A 23,047-nucleotide genomic window follows, 5' to 3' on the forward strand; every position below is an offset into this window, starting at 1 on the left:
CAAACAGAGTTGGACTCATCAAACTCGATGGGACCGAAAGGGTTCAGTAAAAATACTTAGAAGGATTCATCTAAAGGATGAACTTGTAGATCAAGTATATGTTATCCTCCTCAAGCTTGTCAAAAATAAAGAGGTATTGACTAGAAATGGTTGGGGAAATTAGGAAAACATGGAACTTAACCTATTAATGGCATCAAGTCGCTTTTGAAAATGACACTCTTTCACTTCATCTCCATGATTGTTGGGTTGGGAATATGCTTGTATCTTTGGTTTATCACACATTATCAAAAGCCTTCATAATCGGTTTGAGTCAATGTCAATGTTGCCAAGTCCATAAAGTGTCATCAATATGTTCAAAAACATTCCTTCAGTACATATCTGTTACAATAGTCTTAGGCTTTCTTTCATATCTATCACTCTTGAACTAGTTTTACATTAGCATCTTTTTGTCTCAAATCTTGATACCCGTTCCATGTCATTGATGGGGGATACATCAGGGCCATATTGTGACAAGTCGCTTCCTGTTGACACCATCTCATTATCCAAGAAGTTGACTTAGAAACTTGCTTCAATTCCTTGAAACTTGTATATGTCAGTTAAAAGTTTCCTCACATTCGATGACATGCTTACATCATTGTCCTTCGATTGGGATATTTTGTGTGGTGTCCAAATTCGACTCATTCATTCACATCACATAGATTGTACCACAATACCTTGAGAGCCCTTATCAGTATTGATGGTTTCTCTCACATTTGTCAGTGTCTTAAATCATAGGGTCGACATAAGATGGTGTCTACCATGATTGATTCAATCTCATTTAATCGCATGGTTAGACTCGTACAATTGAGTGAACGAGGCAGAAGACCCCAAATGTAGTTTCATCCATATGGGCTGTGTTTTTAGGATTCATACCAATATCACAAAGTATGATGGCTATAATCATTCAGATAGTCATCCAAGAATGGGTCCACACTTTGTCATCATTGGACAATATCATGTTATCATTATATATGTAATAGGGCTTAAATGTTGAGTATGGGTATGCCTCCTTTAACAATGATATCGTTAAGATAATATATATTATAACAAATGATGATCTCGACCAGTTGATTCTTGATACAAAATTGTCACAAGATAAAGCACTTTAGTAATCAACCATTGATTAGAGGGAAATCTGTTATAGGTAATTTTGTCACATCCACTCGAAAGACTTGAAAATTAGATCATTCAACATCCTATGACATTTTGTCATTATCCCTTCACAAATCCCTAAGCAACACTTCTCCAAAATTTTTGAGTTTATGGGACAATTAGCTAAAAAACAATTTTTTTAGTCCTAATGCACCTTACATGATTGACTACTTGCATTGTGAAAAGGTTTCATACCTAATCACTAGCGCTAGTCAACACATGGTGCTCCCTTCTACAAGTGCACTAATTCTAGAAATTTGGGACAAAAATAAAATCTGAAGCTTCCTCTTCCATAAGCTTCGAACATGGTTTTAACTATTTACCATGGATATAGATCTCAAATTCCTATCTTATCCTACTCTAGTGGTCTCATCTCTTATCCCTTCATCTCATCCTCCCATCATATGTGGATCTCAAGCCTAGATGGGTAAATCCTAAACCAGCACTCTTACCTTATATATTTATTGCCTTCCCTAACATCAAGGTTGGATTTTGGAGATTATTAGGTTGGATTTTGAATATTACTCAGCTGGCTTTTGGATATTACTAGGTTAGATTTTGGAGATTACTGGGTTGGCTTCTAGAGGTTTCTAGTGCCCTCATGTTGCTGCTTTGAGCCTAAGGAGTCATCATATTCAGGCATTAGGGTTGATGTTGAGGTGTGATTTGTGGAAAGGAAGGAAAAATCAATTTTGGGAGACATCTACAAATTCAATCTTCTATTTATAGTTGTAACTCTCTCCTTTATCTATTAATACAAAAAGAATCTTGTTTTCCTATGCTTGTGTCATGATATATGATCATGAATTTCAATGCCATTTGACTCATTTATTAGAGATATTAGCTTATTCTATGTGGATGTTGTCGTTCCTTTGCTTGTTTTAGTCATTCATGCAAGTTCCAATTATAACACTTGGAGCTAGAGTTGGAGTTGACAAGCAATGAAGAGAGAAATTCTTACTACAAATTCTAGGTGTTGGGTGTGTGTTATATTATTTCCATGACTAGTCACATGCGTGGGGGGGTGAAAGCCCCCCTTGTTCGTTGTGCTAGGCATAGGAGGCGAGTCACATAGGGGGTGACAACCCGCCCTGTGAGGGGGTTTACAAGGGGCATTATGCCCTTGCATAGGGTCTGGTGTAGCACACTAGGAAACATTTTTTCTTAACCCTATAATAGGTCGACAGACCTACCTATGGCTTTATGCATGGGTTTTGCACATGTTTTTAGGCATGATGGTTTCTTTCCCATGGTATTTTGTAGATTCGGCCAAGGGAGCTATGATTATGTTCTAATCTAGGTTAATGGATTGGGGTTTATGAATGCTTCGGTAATGTATGTATATATATATATATATATATATATATATATATATATATATATATATATATATATATATATTGTAATATTCAAAGGAATGTAATGAAAAATCAATATGGTAGTCCTAGTTTTGGGATCAAGGGGAAAAGTATCTATGTATATTTGTTTTATGTTCTCACCATTGTTTATTCTTTTGTTTTAAGAATTTATTTGTTGGTAATTTCTATATAGGTTTAAAACCAACATTTCGTATCAAGGTTATTTTAGCTTCAAGGGGATTCCTTTGCTACTGAGGGGTTTTGCTCGGGCTTGTGGTAGACCCTGTTCAATGGGAAATGTGTGGGATCAATATGGCGAGTAGTGGAAAGATAAACATTAAGAAATTTAATGGTCAGAGTTTTGAGTCATGGAAGTTCAATATGCAGGATATGCTGGTGGATAAAGATCAATGGATCATGGTAGATCTCGACACTAAACAAATGGCAATGTCAACAGAATATTGTGCGAAGTTGGATCAGAAGCCAAAGAGCACAATATGGTTGTGTATCTCAAATTCAATATTGTTTAATGTATTAGAGGAAGCTACGACAAAGGATTTGTGGGTTAAGTTAGTGATTTTGTACCAATCTAAGTCTCTAGTGAACAATTTTCTCTTACAAAAAAAGTTTTATAACCTCAGGATGAAGGATGGAGACTCAGTGACAGAGCATCTAAATACCTTTAGTATAGTGGTAAGACAGTTGTTATCTGTTCATATAAAAATTTCAAATGAAGATAAGTGCATCAGTTTTCTATGTTCTCGACCAGATTCGTGGGATAATATAGTTTTTGCAATAGGTAGCAATACAACTAACTTAAAGTTTGATGAAATAGTCTCATACTTGTCGGACAAGATGAGACAAAAAACATGCAGATGTAAAATCAAGATTCCTTGTTTGTATGAGGATGGTTCTAGAACATAAATAAAAATAATTCCTCAAGTGGGAGATCTAAATCTAGAAGGAGATCTAAATCTCCAGGAAAACCTAAAAAGGTATGTTGGAAATGTGAAGAGGAAGGGAATTACAAAAAGGATTGTAGATCTAAAGCTCCCAAGAAAGGAAAGGGATATGATGATACTCCTTCTACAAAGGGGAAAAACCACCTCAAATGAAGGCGAGGATGTGTACTTGGCTTCTTCTTTAAGTACACATGTAGATCATGAGGCATGGTTGATTGACTCAGGTGGATCCTTTCACTTCACTTCCCATATAGAGTGGTTTCGTGAGTATGATAAATATGATGGTGGTGATGTCTTCTTAAGGGATGGTAGGAAGGCTAGAATCATAGGACATGGAAAAATAAACATGGAGTTTCAAGGTGAAGGATTAGAACACTTCCTAGTGTTCTGCATATTATTGCATTTTCCAAAAATATGATTTTTGTAAGCAAGATGGATGATGCAGGTGTAAAAACAGTTTTTGAGAAAGATACCTACAAGATGGTTTGGGGAGAACTGATATTGATGCAGGTAGTTTAGATTGGAAATTTGTACAAGATTCTAGGTAGCACTATTATTGATGGCTACAATAATTTTGTGGTTCCTGAAAGTGGATCAGAAAACCTAGTGGTATCTGGAGAAAAGACCATGTTATGGCATCAAAGGCTTGGACATATTGGAGAGAAGGGCATTTGAATACTACATGGTAATGGTATGGTAGACAGCATGTCTAACTTCTCTCTAGATTCCAATTTCTGTAAATGTTGTGTATATGGCAAGTAGAGTCAGGTGAGCTTCCTCTCTGGTGCTAAGAGGGAGAAAGGGATATTAGAGCTTGTGCAATGTGATGTGTTTGGACCTCTATTAGCTCCATCCCTAGGAAAGTCTATGTACTATGTCTCCTTTATATATGAATTCTCAAGGAATACATGGATATATTTTCTCAGGAAGAAATCTAAAGTCTTTGACAAGTTTGAAGAATTTAAGGCTCTTGTGGAAAATCACATAGAGAAGAAGATCAAGGTGTTAAGGACAGATAATGGTGGAGATTTTTGAAAGAAGGAATTTGAAGAGTTTTGTAAGAAGTGTGGTATAATATGACAAAATACTACTCCATACACACCTCAACAAAATGGATTTGTAGAAAGAATGAACAATACATTGATGGAAAAGGAAAGAAGCATGCTCAGTGGGGTCGGGTTAGGACAAGAATTATGGGCAGAGGAAGTGGATATTGCATCTTACGTGGTTAATAGATCACCTTCATCAACATTGGAGGAAAAGACTCCACATGAGGTATGGACTGGTAAGAAACCCTCTATTTCACATATGAGGGTATTTGGTTGTGATGCATATGTACATGTTCCAAAGGATAAAAGAACTAAGTTGGATGGTAAATCTGAAAGGTACATATTTATTGGGTATAAGGATGGTTTAAAAGGTTATGAGCTTTGGAACCGAGAAACAAGTAAGGTTATGTACAATTGATATGTGGTGTTTAGATAGGTGAAATATGTTAATAAACATGAATTACTATCAAAGGAACCTGAGAAGATAGAATTTGAGCTAAAGGAGGAAGAATCAGAATCAACAACAGAACAAGAATCAGAAGATGAAGAGCCACAAATTACATTTTTTAGAAGATCATTTTGAGAGAGAAGGGAGCTAGAAAGGTACAGTCCATTTTCTTTCTGTCCAAAGCTATCTTTATCTATTGCTGATGATGATCCCAAACCTATCCAGGAGGCAGTGGAGTTAAAGGGTGGAAAAATATAGAAGGAGGCCATGGTTGATGAAATGGCATCTTTGGAAAAAAATGAGGCTTGGGATCTAGTGGAGTTGTAAACTCGAAGGAAACCCATTGGAAACAATGGGTGTTTAAGAAGAAGATGAATGTAGAAGGAAAGGTGGATAAATAAAGAGAAGGGCTGGTAGAAAAAGGTTAGTCATAGGTGTCAAGAATTGACTTCAGTGATATTTTTTCTCCTACTGCCAAGTTAACTTCAATTAGATTACTTTATCTATTGTTGTTGATTTTGATTTTCAGGTAGAACAAATGGATGTGAAGATAACATTTAGTCATAGGGATCTCGAAGAAGAGATATACATGAAGAAACCTAAAGGATTTGTGATGAAGGGTAAGGAAGAACTGGTATGTAGGTTTAAAAAGTCTCAGTATGGGTTAAAATTGTCACCAAGGATGTGGTATCAGAAATTTGATACATATATATGGGGACTTGGCTTCACAAGAAGAAAAGTGGACCAGTATGTGTATTTTAAATTAATTGTTGATCATGTTATTTATTTGATATTGTATGTGGATGATATGTTGTTGATTGGAAATGAAAAATAAATTATCCAAGATTTGAAGACGCAATTTCCTCCAAATTCAAGATGAAGGATCTTGTTGCTGGAAAATATATTTTGGGCATGGAAATTAAACAAGATCAGGAAATCAAGAAGCTCTAGTTAAACCAGAGGAAGTATGTTAAGACAATGCTGCAAAGATTTAATATGTAGGATAGTAAACCAATGAAGCTTCCTATTGTTGTAGGTGTAAAGTTATCTGTTGAATAATGCCCCAAGGCATAAGAAGAGGAAGAGGACATGTCCCGTGTTCCATACGTAGTTGGTAGCTTGTTGTATGCAATGATATCTACTAAACCAAGCATTTCACATGTAGAAGGAGTATTGAGCAAGTTTATGTCAACACTAGGGAAGGAGCATTGGCCAACAATGAAGTGGGTTTCTAGGTATTTGTGTGGCACTAGTGATTATGATCTGTGCTACCAAGAAAGACAAAGATTGGATAGAGTTTTGGAAATCCATGGCTTTGTTGATGCATACTGGGTTGGAGATATAGTTTCAAGAAGATATACAATTGGGCATGTGTTTAACCTATTTGGAGGAGTAGTCAGTTGGATGAGAAAGGGACAGTCTGTAGTGCCACATTCAATTAAAGAGGAAAAAGACATGGCAACCACTCATGCAAGAAATGAAGCAGTTTGGTTGTAGATATTGTGTTCAAGTATGGGGTTAGTACACTTAATGTTACATTAAAGTGCAATTTTATTGGCAAAAAACCTTGTTTATCATTCAAAGACAAAGCACATTAATGTTCAGTATCACTTTGTGAGGGATATGGTTGAGGACAAAATGATGTTGCTCGTAAAGGTGGACACTTTGAAGAATGTTGCAGATGCATTAACGAAGTACGTGAGAACTGAGAAGTTTTCTTGGTGTAGAGAAATAATGGGCATTGTAGGGTTGGAACAATGACTAAGCTCACATGTGATCCCCTGTGTAGAAAATAAAACAACAAGTGGGATAACATTGGGTGTGTTTTATATTCTATCCACGACTAGTTTCATGCATGGGGAGTTCATGGGGCGGGCATCATCTCCCCTTGCTCATTGCATTACAGGCATGAGGGGGGTGGTAGCCTCACTAGAAGGGGTCCAAGGTAGCACGCTAGGAATTTTTTTTTTACCCTATAATAGTTGGGAAGACCTACCTATGGTTTTGTGCATGGGTTTTGCACATGGTTATGGGCATAATGGTTTTCTTCCCATGGTATTTTGTAGATCTGGTCAAGGAAAATACGATTATTGTCTAATCTAGGGTTAATGGATTGGGGTTAATGAATGCTTTGACATGTATATTTATGTATTAACATTGAAAGGAATATAATGAAAAATCAAACTGGTAGTCCCAATTTTGGGATCCAGGGGAAAAATATGTGTGTATATTTGTTTTATGTTCTCGCCATTATTTATTTTTCTGTTTTAAGAATTCATTTCTAGGTAATTTCTATACAGGGTTAGAGCTTACACTGGGTAGGTATCTTTCCCATACTCTAATTTATCTGAACAAATGTTTGTAAGGATATCTTTGTTTCTTTTTATATGATAAACAAACACAATGGGTCAAGTAGTTAGATCTAGCTAAATGGTGGTGTACCACTTCTTTCGATTCTACAACAAAAGTGACCCCATTTTTGGTACTTTATAAATATCATCCACCATCCATCACATCATCTTGAAGTGAAAATTCTAAGTTTCAAGTAGTGGAAGATCACATCAAGCATAAAAATTAACTTCTCCAAATATTAAAGGATAACCTCACTCTAGAACAAAATCGAATGAAACAATAAGAAGATCAACATCACAGTGAAAGAAGTTTTCATCTAGGTGAATGGGTATTTCTACGGTAAAACCATATAGACAAATGTCCCTCAATAAAGCTAAGAAGGAGAATAAATTATCACCCAAGTACTATGGCATACAAATTGTAGCTACCTGCATCTTCCCGAGTACACCTAGTTTTCCTTGTTTCATGCTTAAAGAAGGTTATCAATGACAAGATCTTAGTTCAAACAATGTTGCGAGAACTTGATGAAGAAGGAAAAATCATATTTGATCTAGAAGTAGTCATGGAAACAAGAACTCGATAACTATGAAATAGATTAATTTCAGAGTATCTCATTAAGTGGAAGAACTTAGTCACTGTAGATTCCACATAAGAGGATAAGAGTCTTATAGAGAAGCATCCAAACCTACTCAAGCATCGAAGACAACACTTTTCTGAAGGAGAGGGGCATGTTAGGTCCCTATAATATTAGTGTATCCCCTTTATTATTATTGTTAGTGTAGACCCCTATTGTTATTTTTGTGCCCATGTATAGCCCATATTGTTATTCTTGAGCCCTTATATTATTATTGTTATGTAGGATCTGATTATATTGTGACCTCTTAGACTGCTATATATACCAAGGAGGTCTTACAATTTTTATCATCTAATAATTGTTCATTTATGTGATGTAAAGGGGGTTTCCCCCTCGAAGAGGTTGATTTTCAAGTCATTAATCTATATTTTCTAATTTTTTGTGATTTGGTTACATAACACTCAAAGATGAAGTTCACTCATGACAAGGCAAGATCAGTCTAGAAAAATTATATTCTACCTTCTAACTTTCCCACGAAAGAGGTTAATTGTAATGGGCCTCTATAGTAGCTGAGAAGGAGAGGTTTTCTTGGGCATTGTGCGGAGTTGCATGAGGCTAGATATGAGTATTTTTTAACTAGAAATGTGCACTTCACTAGGGAAACAAAAAGAACCAAGAATGTGTTTGCAATGTTGGAGGTAGTGACTAGGGACCTAGGGATTACAACTCCCCAAGAGGGAAGGGGGAAGAGGATATTGCAATTTTCTTCTAAAAGGGTGCAAGGAGCTTCCAATGCTAACTAGAATTACATCATGCACAAAGAGAGGGAGCCATAAGTAAGTGCTTTTCGTAGTGGATTATTTTAGTGAACAAGGGTTCATGACTAAAACTGTGCCATGCATTGAGGCTCGTAGGAAGACTTAAGGAAGAGAATAATTTTCTTCCACAATGATCTAGGAGAGTTTTCACTATCCACTACAACTATACCATATGCTAGGGAGGTAGGCAGGACTAAGTCTTATGTGCAATTTTCAGGGGTAAGCACGAAGGAGACTCAGAGATTTTAGTTCAAGCTTTTATAATGGGTTATGAAGGCGGATTCACTCAAGATGTGCAGTGCAAAAATTCAGAGGGTAAGGGGTACACCACTATTGACTATAAATGTGACATGCACTCACCCACTAACGAGGAAAGGTCTAAGGACATGGGGAAGCCCAAAAATGGCTAAGTGTGGGAATAATGGAATAAGATAGAACAAGATATGAAAACAAGTTCAAAAATAGGACCACACACACATATACCATCAAACACAATCCAAGAGGATGCATAATGCTTGAAATCGTCATGTGTACCTTGAGAGGACAAGAAAGCGACAATTATTTCTAAGTACGACAGTTGAAACATAGTGTTACAACATTTAGTATACAAGTTATGACACAATTAGTGACGACAACTAGAAAGTGTGCTAAGCTTTTGGAGAGTGTCTAGCACATGTTCTTATGACATATAAGATCATCAATGTGTAAGAGTGTGCTATATCTACCTCTAGTGATACACGAGAGTGCGACACATGCAGGAGTGAAAACAGTCAAAAGTGGCACTTGCGATAGTAAGAAAACGTGAAAACATCACCTAAAAAAGTGAAGTGAAAGAAACACATGTTAGATCAAAGATAAAGTGAAAATGACACTTGCTAAAGAAAAAGCAAGAGAAAATGACAATCGTGAAAGAGAAAGTGACACTTGCAAGAAAAAAGTTGCACAAAAGTGACAATTAAGAAAACTGACTAGAATAGTAGTATAATTTCAACCAAAGTGAGATGGAGACTACCAATGGGGAGTGAACACTGGCTGTTGGCATAGGTTGTGCAATGCACTATGTTGAACATTGTGCAAGCACTATTCCTAGAGATTGCTTATCTAAGCTTACATAGAAAGAAGTGCATTTATGAATTTATCAAGGACTCAGCATGTGTGATCAAGTTAATTTTGACACTTAGAATCCGAGAAGAAGACTTAAACACTTAGTAAAACATCAACTTACCATGAAATGACAATGGGAAACAAATCACAAAATCCTCAATAGGCTCCAAAATTCAAGTGTGATTAACCTAGTGTGAACACATACCTAATCATTTGTTGGATTTTAAGGAATGGATGATTTCATGAGCTCCAATTATGCATCCAATATTTGTTTACCTTCAACATATCAACCTTTCTCTTGTGAACTTTTTGTAGTATTGATGAAAATAAAAAATTTAACTATGGTTTTCGTTATAATGTTATAGGGAGATAGTTCTAAGATTATATACATGTTTTAGTTCTAATACTTGGTAATGAGAGTGAGGAATGTATCACGTAATACTTTAAAATTGTTCCAAGAAACTCTATAACATTTCAAAACCTTTTAAACATACCTACCACTCTAAAAGGAATATGTCATGAATCTATTGGGGCATGGGGATTTGCACATTAGAAAAAAAATTGTTCTCAGGGAAATTAAGGGATTTGACAAATGATATTTTGAATGGTAAATTGTTAGCTACTTTGGTGGTTAAAAATAATTTGGTTGAAATTATTCTTGTTGGTTAAAAAGAATCCAATTGAAATTATTCTTGAGTTCCAATTCAGGAGGCTATCTCACTGTGAGCTTCATACTTTAGATTCAATTGAGATTTAATTCAAAAACATACTCCTCCAAATTTTCCCTCATCGTGGGCTTGGTACTTCAAATTCAATTGCCATTTCTTTGATTAATTATAAAACAATGGAAAAACATTAAACTTTTATCAGTTTATTTAAAGCATTTGATTATTAATTTTATTGCCATAAAATTCCTTTCTACCTAACCGAGATGTTTAGTTCCTTGATAAGGTGTATTTTGATCTAAATTTCTACTATCTTCCTTCTTGTATAATGAAATTTTATAGCTCACACATTCCCTTCCCACTAATTCTATCCTTAAAATATTTTTTAGTACTTCTTTATTCTAAAAGTTGATATCTTTCTTGATGTCATTTAATTTCTACTTAAACTAGCACATATTTGTACTATTTGGAGGAGTTATTTGTTGCAAAATGTATGTTTTTGCAATATTACAAGTTACTTTATGACACCAAGTTATTAGTTTTAGAAAGACATCTAGATGGACAATCATAACCTCTCAAACATGAATAGTTTTGATTTGGGTATGAAAATGCTATTTCAAGAAATATAAATTGGCAAGTGCTATAAAAACCTAAGAAAGGTAAAATTTCAGCTAAGAGCCAATTGCTTTTGTATCAAAAGTTCATGGAATAGAAAACAATTTAATCTTGTGCTTATATGATGTGTTCATATTATTCTTTTATTTCAAGAGTGACAACCATTGTGACTTGAATATCAACCCATCTTAGCAATGGGTAGTTTCTTTGAAAACTAGGCTTTCCTCGCCCATTTTTCTATTTCCTCCATTCTTCTCCACGAGAGATGTTATCATGTTGAAAGCTCCCTCTTACTATCTGTGGTTGATACATTGTGTGTTTAGTTGCTGCTAACATACCATCTAACAAGAATATTTTGAAGATAGGATTGGTAGGTCCATATGAATTAGAAATATAAAGCCTAGGACTCAATCATTTTATAATTAACTATGAAGAGATTCGCTAAGTCAAGCAATGTATAATGGCTACTTAACTTGGATCCCATGATAAGGCTAAACCTCCTAAAGGTATCAGTGTGTTTGGTATGAACAATTGACTACCTATAGGCTATTATGTACTCTACTCGAGCATCATCATATATTCAGTTAGACCATCTCACCTTAAAAGTTCGGTTGAAATGAAAAATACATCCACGAAACCAAAATGACTTCTAAAATCTATTAGCATACTCAAATTTTGTCCATTACAACTTGGTTGCTTCTCATCCATTTTTTGTGAAAGGAGTGGTTTTGATTCCATATCTTCCCTAGAAATTGTGGCATTGTGATACATTACCTCATCTCATCTTTTAATTAATCAAATCTTATTGGAGTTATTTGAGTTGAGTTCTTAACAACTTGGAGAGTTAACAAACTTCTACTTTTTCAATATCAAATTTCAAATTGAATCATCCTATTGAATAAAATGTGCTCTTATTAGAAACTTTATACCTAATCGGTATCTTAAATACTTACAAATTATGAAAACTTATAGCTATAAATTCCTATAGGTTATGAATTGAGATAAGAATCCATATCCTCACTATCTCCATATATTTAACAAATTTATAATTATTTAAATTTGTTAATTATAATTTAGTTTAAAAATTATTTAACTATAAATAAAAAATAATAAAATAAAATATATATATATCGAAATTTTATAAGATATTTGTTTTGATTGTATAATTTTTTATAATTTTTAATTAAAAATGAAAGCAAACATGTCCTCCGGTGAATCACTCTGCACAGATGATTAAATGGCAAAGCAGCAATCCAGCGAGTCGTGATAAAGCTAAGGCCTACGAAATCTCTTTCCAAATATTTTAACAGAAATATTCAAATAGTTTTACATATCACTAAAATGAGCTAAAAAAAACATATTTGCTCCATTGGCAAGACATATATATAGATATCCACACTTCTACATATACGAAACTCAATTTAAAACACTGGGTACAATTTTCCTATATGGTTAGGAATGGAACATCACAGTACCCACGTCTCTGAATTTGTTCGCTCTACGGTTGGGAAATTTGAGGTAGGCTATTTACTCGGGGTGAAGGATCTTAATCGGAGGTGACAAGGAAATTGTTAAGTACACTTTCCCCGGGAAAGACAAATGCAAAAGTCCAGAAAAATGGCATGATACACCTGCGTGAATCTAGTGAGTGGGAGGCCTAACTAGAATGCTAGTCAATAATTATTACCTAAGACTAAGACTAGATGGCTGGACAGGCTATCAATATTTTTGGAGTTATTTATTTATTAATGCATTAAGTCGGTATAAAATCCAAAATGCAGTACCAGGTACAATAATAGATAAATAACCCCAAAAATATTCGTTACCCAAGATAATAATTTGGTATTCTAGCTCCAAAAATATTAGCTACCCCCAAGATAATAATGTGGCTATTCAAATACTAAGAGAAGAGGAAAAGCCTAAAGCATATGACCTCTTCCCCAGGATTTTGGCATACCGAGAGAGGTGGAAAACTAGAGCTAATTCCCACCCACTCAGTTTTATTCTAGCACTGCGTGCAATCTGCGACCCCAGATCAGTTCGAGGGCATCATCTGATCCAGAATGATAATCAACCCCATAACAAAAGCTAGGTCATAGCCAGGCCGCACTACCAGATTGAACACGTCCCCGCCAACATTTATTTGATTAGATCTCACCTGCTTTGGCTTCACCTGCAAAATCAGAAATATATTCAGAACTCCGAATTAACAGACGTAAAATACTGTGGATACAAAACATGAGGCGTGAATTAGCGTGAAACAGACCTCTGCAACAACGTCGCCAAAACTATTCAGAAGAGAAAAGGAACGCTTGGCATAACATCTTTTGATATGGTAGTCAGAGTGCCGCTTCGTCTTCCTTATACCGGGTGACAGCACGTACACTTCTGCTAAATTATTTTTGGAAAGAAACAGAGAGAGCGATCTTCTCGCCACAAACAATGGTTTTTGAGCGTTCTGCAATTCTCCCAAGAAACCTTGCCATTCATTACGCAGACTCAGCCTCTGTTTCACATAGTAATACAATTCATTGACCATTCAAACATTGCAGAGATTTATTATTCAGGAACCAGTGGTTTTTAATTGTTGTAAAGTTTCAGTGTCTAATTTGTCTAAAATTTTATAAGGATTTATTGCTCACAAATTTAATTAGTGAACTCTTCACCATCAAAATACCCCAAAAATTTAAAGAACACCCCTGACAAGATATGATATACCTTGCGTCGAAGTGTGAGGAGAACCAGACCTGCAGCATCCATGAGCAGGACTTCGTTCTTGGGGTCGGAGCAATAGTTGTCTACTCTGAAGATAAGGTTTCCGTGGGGATCGTACACAGTATAGCCGCTGCAGTTTAACACCAGTGATTTCTTCCAAACTGTTAACGGCTTGACGGAGTCCATGTAGAACTTATTGTCGATTACAACACGCCCTGCGGGTTCTAGGCTGGCTGGGTGAATCCTGGAGATCATTTTCGCTAAGAATATTAACAACAAGCGAGAGACGCAGGGAATGAGGAAATAATAAAAGGGCAGAGAGGACGCCAAGGCTCATGGCTCCTTCATCGCTTGATCATTTCTATCAAAATTGGTCTAGGATCTGTATTCTATTCAAATAAGTATCTCAGTAAAAAAAACCCCTATACAAAAACTTTTTGAATGGTTAGTGCTTTGGTTTGATTGGGACAGGCTTCTCGATTGATGCTGACAAGAGTAAAATTTTCCAAATAAGTCATGCGTACGTTGGGCAACCACTTTGATCAGTGAGCGACTGTGAAAATTGAGGAATATAAAGTCGTGACCCACTGAATTGCCTTAAAAGACTAAGGTCGTGATTGCAGGTCGCGACCTAACCGAAGAGATCGGGTGTCGCATCAGCGTGATTCGATATCTTTGTTCTCACACGGCGGGATAAAGAAATTCGCTAGCTCGTCATTTTGACAACCTAACAGATTATTTATTTTTATAATCTTAAAATACGCACTCAGTACACATCTCGAAATGATAAACCAAGTTATTTTATGTATAATTCATAAATAATGAGGTTGGTATAACCTGTTACTAATATAATTCCTGCCCTTACATAGACAGATGGATTATGCTACTCTCTTGTGGACTTCATCTCTCAGCTTTTAGTGAATATTGTTGGGTTATGCAGGATTAGATATTGTGTAAATGTTATACAATTTAAACAAATAATTTTTACATATTCCAATTCAATGGTTTATGTTTAAATTAATTTTTAAATATGATATTTTTTATATTTATATTATAAAAATGAGATAAATTTATGAAAATGTGTATAATAAAAATTTAATATTTTATCAATTTTAAAATTAAATTAAGTTGGTCAATTTAAATGTAATTAAAATTTAATTAAAACTAGTTTTTTAAATTTAAAAAGTTAAATAAGTATTATTTTTCCTTATAAATTTAAGGTACAATTTTCAATTGTTATTATTTTTTTGAAATAAATGCATGATTTACACACTAATATATTCCATTGGTTTATTTTTAAAAAATGAGATATTTGTCATATTTCTAATAGCATTTTATACTAGTATGTATTCACATTTAATTTATTTCTATATTTATTTAAGAAATAAATAAAGTAGTAATAGTTTCTTTTAAAGAATAAACATTCATGGGTATCTAAATATTTTTTTTATGTGTACATCTTAACTTACTCTTGTGTCTTTAGATTGGCCTTTATTTATTTCTTGAGAGAAAAAATATATTATATAAATTTTAAGGAAAAAAATAAAAATATAGTATGAAATTAAAACTAAGAATATTATATTTTCTTACATAGAGAATTCAATTATAACATTATTGCTTAACCACATTCTAATAAGAGATGAGATGAAGAGTTCATAGTTTCTAGAAGTTGTATAGAAGTTTTCTAGAGTTTAGACAATGAGACCATTTTGAAAGCATTTAACAAGATTTCAAATAAGGTTATTTTTTTAACTAAACCACTAATTATGGTAATAGACTCACAAAATAAGACTTAAAATATCAATTACCATTATTCCTTGAGAAAATGTTTATGAATACAATTGCACTTATGGTTCTTGTTAAAAAATGGGAGCCATCTTTATAAGTTCACGCCGTTAACTTTATAAACCTATGTAAACATATGACATTATATCACTAAATATTAAATAATATTCTTCATTCCTTTTTTCCCTTTTAAAATCTAAATGTTAATAGCCCACCATAATAATTATTTCTTATTCACGTAACTTCCTATTTTCAGCAAATATTGTATATACCCATTTTTGCAATATTTTTTATATTTTTTATTATATCTATTTTAATCATATTTGTTCACCCTTTAACTATTAATTCTCTATTAGCCACTTATTGATTGATGAAGATTCCATCATTTTTACTTAACTAATATATACTTCATTTCCCCTAAAGTGACATATGTGAATTCCTTTTCAAAAGTCACGAGTTTCCTTGATGTAGCTCACAAGCACTCTAAAATTGCCCATAAAATAAATGGACAAAAAGAATACTCTTAAATAAAATTACAAAATCCATACACGTGTGCATCATTGATCCCCATCCAAAACAACCTAAATCCATTCCTCATGGTAGAATTAAGAGTCGTATGACGGGAGAAAAGGTAATGATCAATTAGAGCGCATTTGCATGATGGAGAACTTGTTGGGAGGATCTCCTTAGGAATTTTATACCTAGTCACTATAAGATATTTTTTATTTATTTCTAAGATATTTTTTATTTATTACAATGTTTAATATTGGGTTAGGTTTAGCCTTTCCTTGAGTTTCCTATCAAGAGTAAAACTATGATTGGAAGGAGATGACATGGATAAGTGGTCCAAGCTAAAGAGCTCAAAGCTGTATTATTTATATAGGGATTCCCTACTCCGCAAAAATCAGTGTTATATTAAGTAATTTTTTTTTTTTTTGAGGATTTGTATTAAAAATCAAGACTTATATCAATTAGGATACTTTTGTTATAAGGTTATATTACTTGTTATAAGCTTATCAAGTTGAGAATGGTTTCTTTGTTGTTTTGTGTGCAAGTTCAAAGTTATTTCTAGTTTTCAAGGATTGAAAGTGTTATTTCTAGCTTTCAAAGATTCAAAGTGTTTTTCGTGTGTAGGTTTGAAGTAGAATCTAGTGCTTAAGCATTAAAAGTTTGGGTTTATATGAGAGATTAAGATGATTGATTGAACAACCCTAAGCAAGTTTCTTAATTTTAACAAGTTGCAATAAGTAGAGTAATTTGTCAATTTAGAAAAGGATTGTGTTCACTCTCACTAATCCATTGGTGAGCCACTTCAACACATTTGAAGATTTCCTTATAATAATATCCACACCCAATATGTTTGTCCCAATATCTTAAGTATGTATATGACATATAACATAGCTTTTTTTATTTTTTTTATCATATGCTACTTGAACTTTTAGCTATAAGTAATAAACATGTTGCCTAGGAATCAAATGTCCATAGCACTTTTAGATCTTTTTGTTATGAATTCTATGGTCATTTTCATTGCTTCTTTAAATAATTTCATGGTTTATTAAGAATTATTATAATATAAAAGGATTATAGTTATATAATCCTTATATTTCAGAAGATGCTTCACTTCAAGTAGAAAAGAAAAGAAAAACATCTACACATAATTCTATCTCTAACATTGCTAATTTTCCTATTAGGATGCCCCTACCACCATGAAAGTAAAATAAAAAAATGAGTTATTTGAATTCTTCCAATATGTATAACCCTAGCTTAGATTTTGTTGACGGTGCTGGACCTGCCAACATGTCAAGGGGATCTCCCCGGTAAGAAGTCGCAATTAAGCCTCATACTATTTGGTGTAAGAGTCCCAGCGATGGGTCATACGGTAATGCCATGACTGTGATTTCGCACAAAAACAAGTAAGATGTCCTTGTTGGTAGCAACGGTGTGATAACTATGGCGAGACAAGGAAGGTGCATGAATGGTTCTAACACACAGAGAGTTGGGTGAGTGCGCCCCTTAGAAACCTGTGATAGCATGCGGCATAAAAGGGAATGCACGAGCAAAGATGCACCACAAACTCGAAAGCAAGTTAGCTAGCAATCCAAACTAATGGTTAAACCAATCAACGCATTTCAGTAAGATTCTTACATACTTATACAGAATAGTCCATACATGCATACGCAAACAGATACATATACCATTTAGAGTAAATAAGATAACTGGAATACAATATGACATATGCATGAAACATGTTGGCTCAGTTATATTAAGAAGTGTAAGTTCTAGTCGTACAATACATCCATGTCCAACCACTACTTCCAATAGCGAAACATTACAACCACAACCGCCCACTCCTCCAAAGAGATATACGAGCTCTGCGTAGTGGAGAAGCTAAGGCGTGTTACAATACTATCCAAGCTCTCTCTAAGATAGCCTTATCTGAATCTTGGCTGACCAAAAGCCTTTACAATGAGTTATGAGGGACTATTTATAGCAAAGGGTGGGGTGGCCCTTGACATCCCGCTTTGTGACAGTTCATCTACCCTCATGAGTCTTCATCTACTCTGTGACTGTTACATCCAACTATTGACACTTGAACTTCCACTTGACAAGACGTTACATACATTCTTCACATGTACCCATATGAGACAAAATGGCTTGAGCAAGCCATGCAAGACATCACCAACACTCGGACTGTTGTGGTGAGACCAACTCTTTGAGATCCTTGTGATGGTCGATGGTGGCAAATAGATGCCAACCTTGGTCGTCCATGATGGTGTCAATGCGCTTAGTGGTGACATCTTGCTGAAACGAACTCTTGCCTTTGTTGCATCCAGGTACACTAATATGGCTCCTCTGTCCAACTCATCTGATAGCATGTGCATGGTTATCTTAGGTGAGACTAGACCGACAACATGTTGATGCATAGTGTTTGCACTGATCTCCAAGCATGTGCTAGTGGTCATGCACATCAACTTGTCAAAATACATGTTCACCTCCAGTTGGACTTGCTTCTTGTCTTCGCCTCAGTTGGACTGTTAGGCCCTTATACTACTAGTGTAACCCTTATTGTTATTAGTACAACCCACTTATTATATTGATGTACCCATGTAGTGCCCATATTGTTACTATTGTGCCACATAGAAGCCCACTATTGTTATTATTGTGCCCTTAGATTATTATTGTTATGTCGGCAGTGATTATGTTATGACCCCTTAGACTCCTATATACAGAAAGGAGGTCTTTTCTTTTGTATCATCCAAGAATTGTTCATTTGCGTAATGTAAAGGAGGTTGCCCCCTCGAAGAGGCTGAATTCTAAGGCGTTGATCTATCCTTTCTATCTTTTCTTGAGCTGGTTTCATAACATTTGGTATCAAAGCTTTGGATTCTAGGGTTTCGCTGCTCCAAACAGGTCATCGTGGAATTTTTTCTATAACTTTTTTTTCTGCGATGTTTCAAAAGTTCCAAAAAAAACCCATTTGAGAAGAAATCACGCCGAACCTCAGGTATGAATTTCAGAGCTTTTCGCGCTATATTTGCGGAGATATGATCTGAGGAAGTTGGTCTTTTTGCAGACTCCTGAATTACATTCGAAACAGGTGACCTGGGGAAAATCGTCATAACTTTCTCTCTGAGCACCAAATTGAAATTTCATCAGAAGGTACAGAAAGAGGATGGACTGCAGTTTCCTGTATATCGTTTTCAAAGCCAAAGGTTGAAACAGGGACACGTGGAACGTCATACAAGTTCGCTCTACTGAACTAGTCTTTAATCAGGTCACTGTGGGAGATTTGACATAACTCTTCCTTGGAGAATCCAATTTGGATTACACTTGTGGCATTGAAAATAGGACATAGAGGGATACTACAAGTTGCAATTTTAGAACTTAAATATATGAAAGTACATATTTATAGTCATTTCAAGATCAAGCTCCTAAAATCAAGAAAAAGAAAGATGAGGAAGTTTGATGGCAAGGATCCGGTAAATTGGATACTTCAGATAGAGCAATATTTTGATCTACATGGTGTACCACTGTTACAAAAGGTATGTATTGCATCTTCATATTTAGAACCTGATCAATTTTTATGGTATGAAGGGCTTTGTTCTCGTAAACAACTTGTTACTTGGACAATTTTCACGGAGGAAATGATAGCACATTATGAGGATACAAAGAAAAACACCTTCTTTAGAGCAAAACCACAACAATTGGAAAGAGTAAAAGGGCATTGTGACATATTGGAAAGCAAAATTATGGAAACCAGGAAGCATACCCCTCACAACTATAAAGATGGAAGTGTTGTTTCTCCCAGCCTTCCACAACCTACAAGGGTTACACCACAACAATTGGAAGAAAAAAGAGAAAAGGCTTTGTTACAATTGTGATAGCAAATGCACTAAAGGTCATAAGTGTACTGAGAAGAAATTATTTTACATAGAATATGAGGAGGAGGAAGAAAAGGATCAAGAAACATCAAAAGAATTGGATATACACCAGGACCCCACCCCAGAGAAAGAAGAAATGAATCAGACCATATCTTGTAAAGCATTGGCAAGAATTACCACTCCTCAAACTCTCAAGGTAGAAGGAAATATCGAGAAGAAAAAGGTGCAAGAAGTGAAAGATCACATCGAGAAAGAATAAATGAATCCAACCATATCTTGTAATTCATTGGTCGAAATTACCACTCCTCAAACTATCAAGATAGAAGGACATATCAAGAAGAAAAATGTTCAAGAAGTGAAAGATCACATCGACCAATAAGACATGAATCTGACCATATCTTGTAAGGGATTGGAAGAAATTATCACTCCTCAAACTCTAGAGGTAGAAGGAAATATGAAGAAGAAAAAGGTTCAAGCAGAGAAAGATCACATCGAGCATCAACAACAAGTTCTCCAACTTTTAAAGTACAATGCCACTTCGGCGCAAAATCAAACAAAACAACAGGTAGATCAACATCGTATTGAAAAATATTTTGATGTAGGTGATTGAGTATTTTTACTGCTACATCTCAAGAAAGCTATTTATGAGAAGGAAATGTTGGCAATACTACATGCACTTAAAAATGGCGACCTTACCAAATGGGAAGACTCTTCAAGGATGAGGATGTGGAAGCATTGTTTTATGCTATTTCTATTATCCAACTAGATTGGATAAACAAAGCAAGGGATGAATCAGAGAAGGATGAAGAAGTATGGCCACTTATTCAAAAGTTGCAAAAGATCCCAATTCAAACAATATTGCCAGAAATTGAAGAGGAATGAAAAATAATATTGGAACCTAGAGTAGTCAAAGAAACAAGAACCCGACATCTACGAAATTGATCAATTTTAGAGTATCTCATCAAGTGGAAGAACTTACCCGCTAAAGATTCCACATGGGAGGACAAGAATTTTATACAGAAGCATCAAGAACTACTCAAGCATTGAGGACAACGCTTTTTGAAGGAGAGGGGCATGTTAGACCCCTATACTACTAGTGTAACCCCTTATTTTTATTAGTACAGCCCACTTATTATATTGATGTACCCATGTAGTGCCCATATTGTTACTATTGTGCAACATAGAAGCCCACTATTGTTATTATTGTGCCCTTAGATTATTATTGTTATGTCGGCTGTGATTATGTTATGACCCCTTAGACTCCTATATATAGAAAGGAGGTCTTTTCATTTGTATCATCCAAGAATTGTTCATTTGTGTAATGTAAAGGAGGTTGCCCCCTTGAAGAGGCTAAATTCTAAGGCGATCCTTTCTATCTTTTCTTGAGCTGGTTTCATAACATGGACTTGGTGAGTGTGCCAAATGGGTGGGATTGCATGCATGCACACAATGACATCCATGTTGCTGAATTCCCTTACATGCAATCAACAACACTGCTCACCTTGCCTGCTTCATGCTAGCTACTGGGATGGATCTATAACTTGTATGGGCACAGTTTGATCTATTTATGCATGTTGTCCCTCTTGTTGCACATGTTACTACTACAACTGATTTCCTCGTCTATGCAGCTCCTATTCTTCCTTGAGTTGCTGTGATGCTAGCCTAAGCTGCACATGCCCCAATGATGCAGCCTAAGCATCATATACCCACAATATGCAAATTAATTGCATGTCACACTATGTGTGTTCCACGAATTCTAACATTCCATGCTTAGGAAACCTTCCATAAGTCAAGGTTTAATTCTCTTTAATTAAATGCTTCCCCCTTGTGAATACCATCCAAATGCTCAATACGAAACTTTAAAGAAATCAGCTTAATAAAGGGTTATCACTTAATCTTCGCCATTCATCTTCTTCACTTTATGTTTCATGAGTTAATCTTAGCCTTCTATCACACACAAGCTCATCCATTAATCTGATAGATCCAATGGTTCCTATGCGCTGTTACGTTCTTTTGTTTCTTACTGTGTATTCGCCCATTTGGCTCTCTACTTGTGTATTTCTCTTCACCTCACGATCTTCGCTTGTTCTAATCTCGATCTTCGCTCATGCCATTATTCTTCCCTTACCTTCGCTGTAACATTAAAGGCTTTCTCCAATATTGTCTGTGTGTGAAACCATAACACTCCTCTCTGCACTTATTCTCTGATTCTACACACCTGCAACCTACATTATGTAGAATTACTCATGTTCACACATAACTTATAATTCAAATACACATCACACAAACTCAGAATCGAGTTATCTATATTAATAAACAACCATTACACAAGAATTTCTTCGTTGGCCTGATTTTCAATATCAATGACCTTTCCTTTCTTGCCCGTAGGCCTAAATGACTGACTCTCTGACTATAGACTAACTGACTGAATCTCTATTTTTCTACCTTTTTGGCTTACATTTATACAAAAGGTTCTGTTTAACCAATTCTGGTTCAGATCCTTAATCTACATAACTAAATCCTGAATATCCTCTAAGTCCACTTTTAACTGTACTAATCCCTAAGAATCCTCTCTAGTTCCGCGAACCATGACACCACTTTCTAGTCTAAGATTTACAATTGATTTCCAAATCTCTCATCATCACTCATCATCACTCATTTTCTCCTACATTCGAGAGAATTTACAAATATCCTCACAATATCTAATTAATTCCTATTCTAATCACTCAAACATTAATAATTACATACGTAGGAATCCAACTCCCTTGAAAGCACAAGACCCCCTAAGTTAACTAGAACATAATGAAATTGCTGAGTTGTATGCTCCTGAATTAGAATCCCAATGTTAAAATAATCATGATCTCTTGATCATTTGCTTCCAAACATTATCTTCTTGGATCCCATACTTTGTTATGCAATTTGTCTTTGGTTGTTTTTCTCTAGGTTTCCCCACTTTATGTTGCTTTGCCCCACTAGCTATTCTTTCACAGTCTGCTAGTTTCTTTCTCTTTCTGCTACTCTTTGGCCTT

At 35.1% G+C, this 23,047-nt stretch overlaps 1 protein-coding gene across 1 annotated transcript; it reads right to left on the reverse strand.

Annotated features, from left to right (window-relative positions):
• Window positions 1-12,403: 12,403 nt before the first annotated feature.
• LOC149158616 (protein LURP-one-related 8-like) lies at window positions 12,404-14,218 on the reverse strand. Its single transcript, XM_089433340.1, has 3 exons — window positions 13,855-14,218; window positions 13,403-13,642; window positions 12,404-13,309 (listed from the first exon to the last, which is right to left on the reverse strand). Exons 1-3 carry the CDS (start codon window positions 14,104-14,106, stop codon window positions 13,172-13,174), a joined length of 630 nt encoding a protein of 209 aa, XP_089289466.1. The 5' UTR covers window positions 14,107-14,218; the 3' UTR covers window positions 12,404-13,171.
• Window positions 14,219-23,047: the final 8,829 nt, after the last annotated feature.

The sequence above is a fragment of the Pinus tabuliformis genome, chromosome 5_2 (assembly GCF_031772625.1).
Source record: "Pinus tabuliformis cultivar Carrire ecotype Pingquan chromosome 5_2, CPIR1, whole genome shotgun sequence".
Taxonomy (NCBI): domain Eukaryota; kingdom Viridiplantae; phylum Streptophyta; class Pinopsida; order Pinales; family Pinaceae; genus Pinus; species Pinus tabuliformis.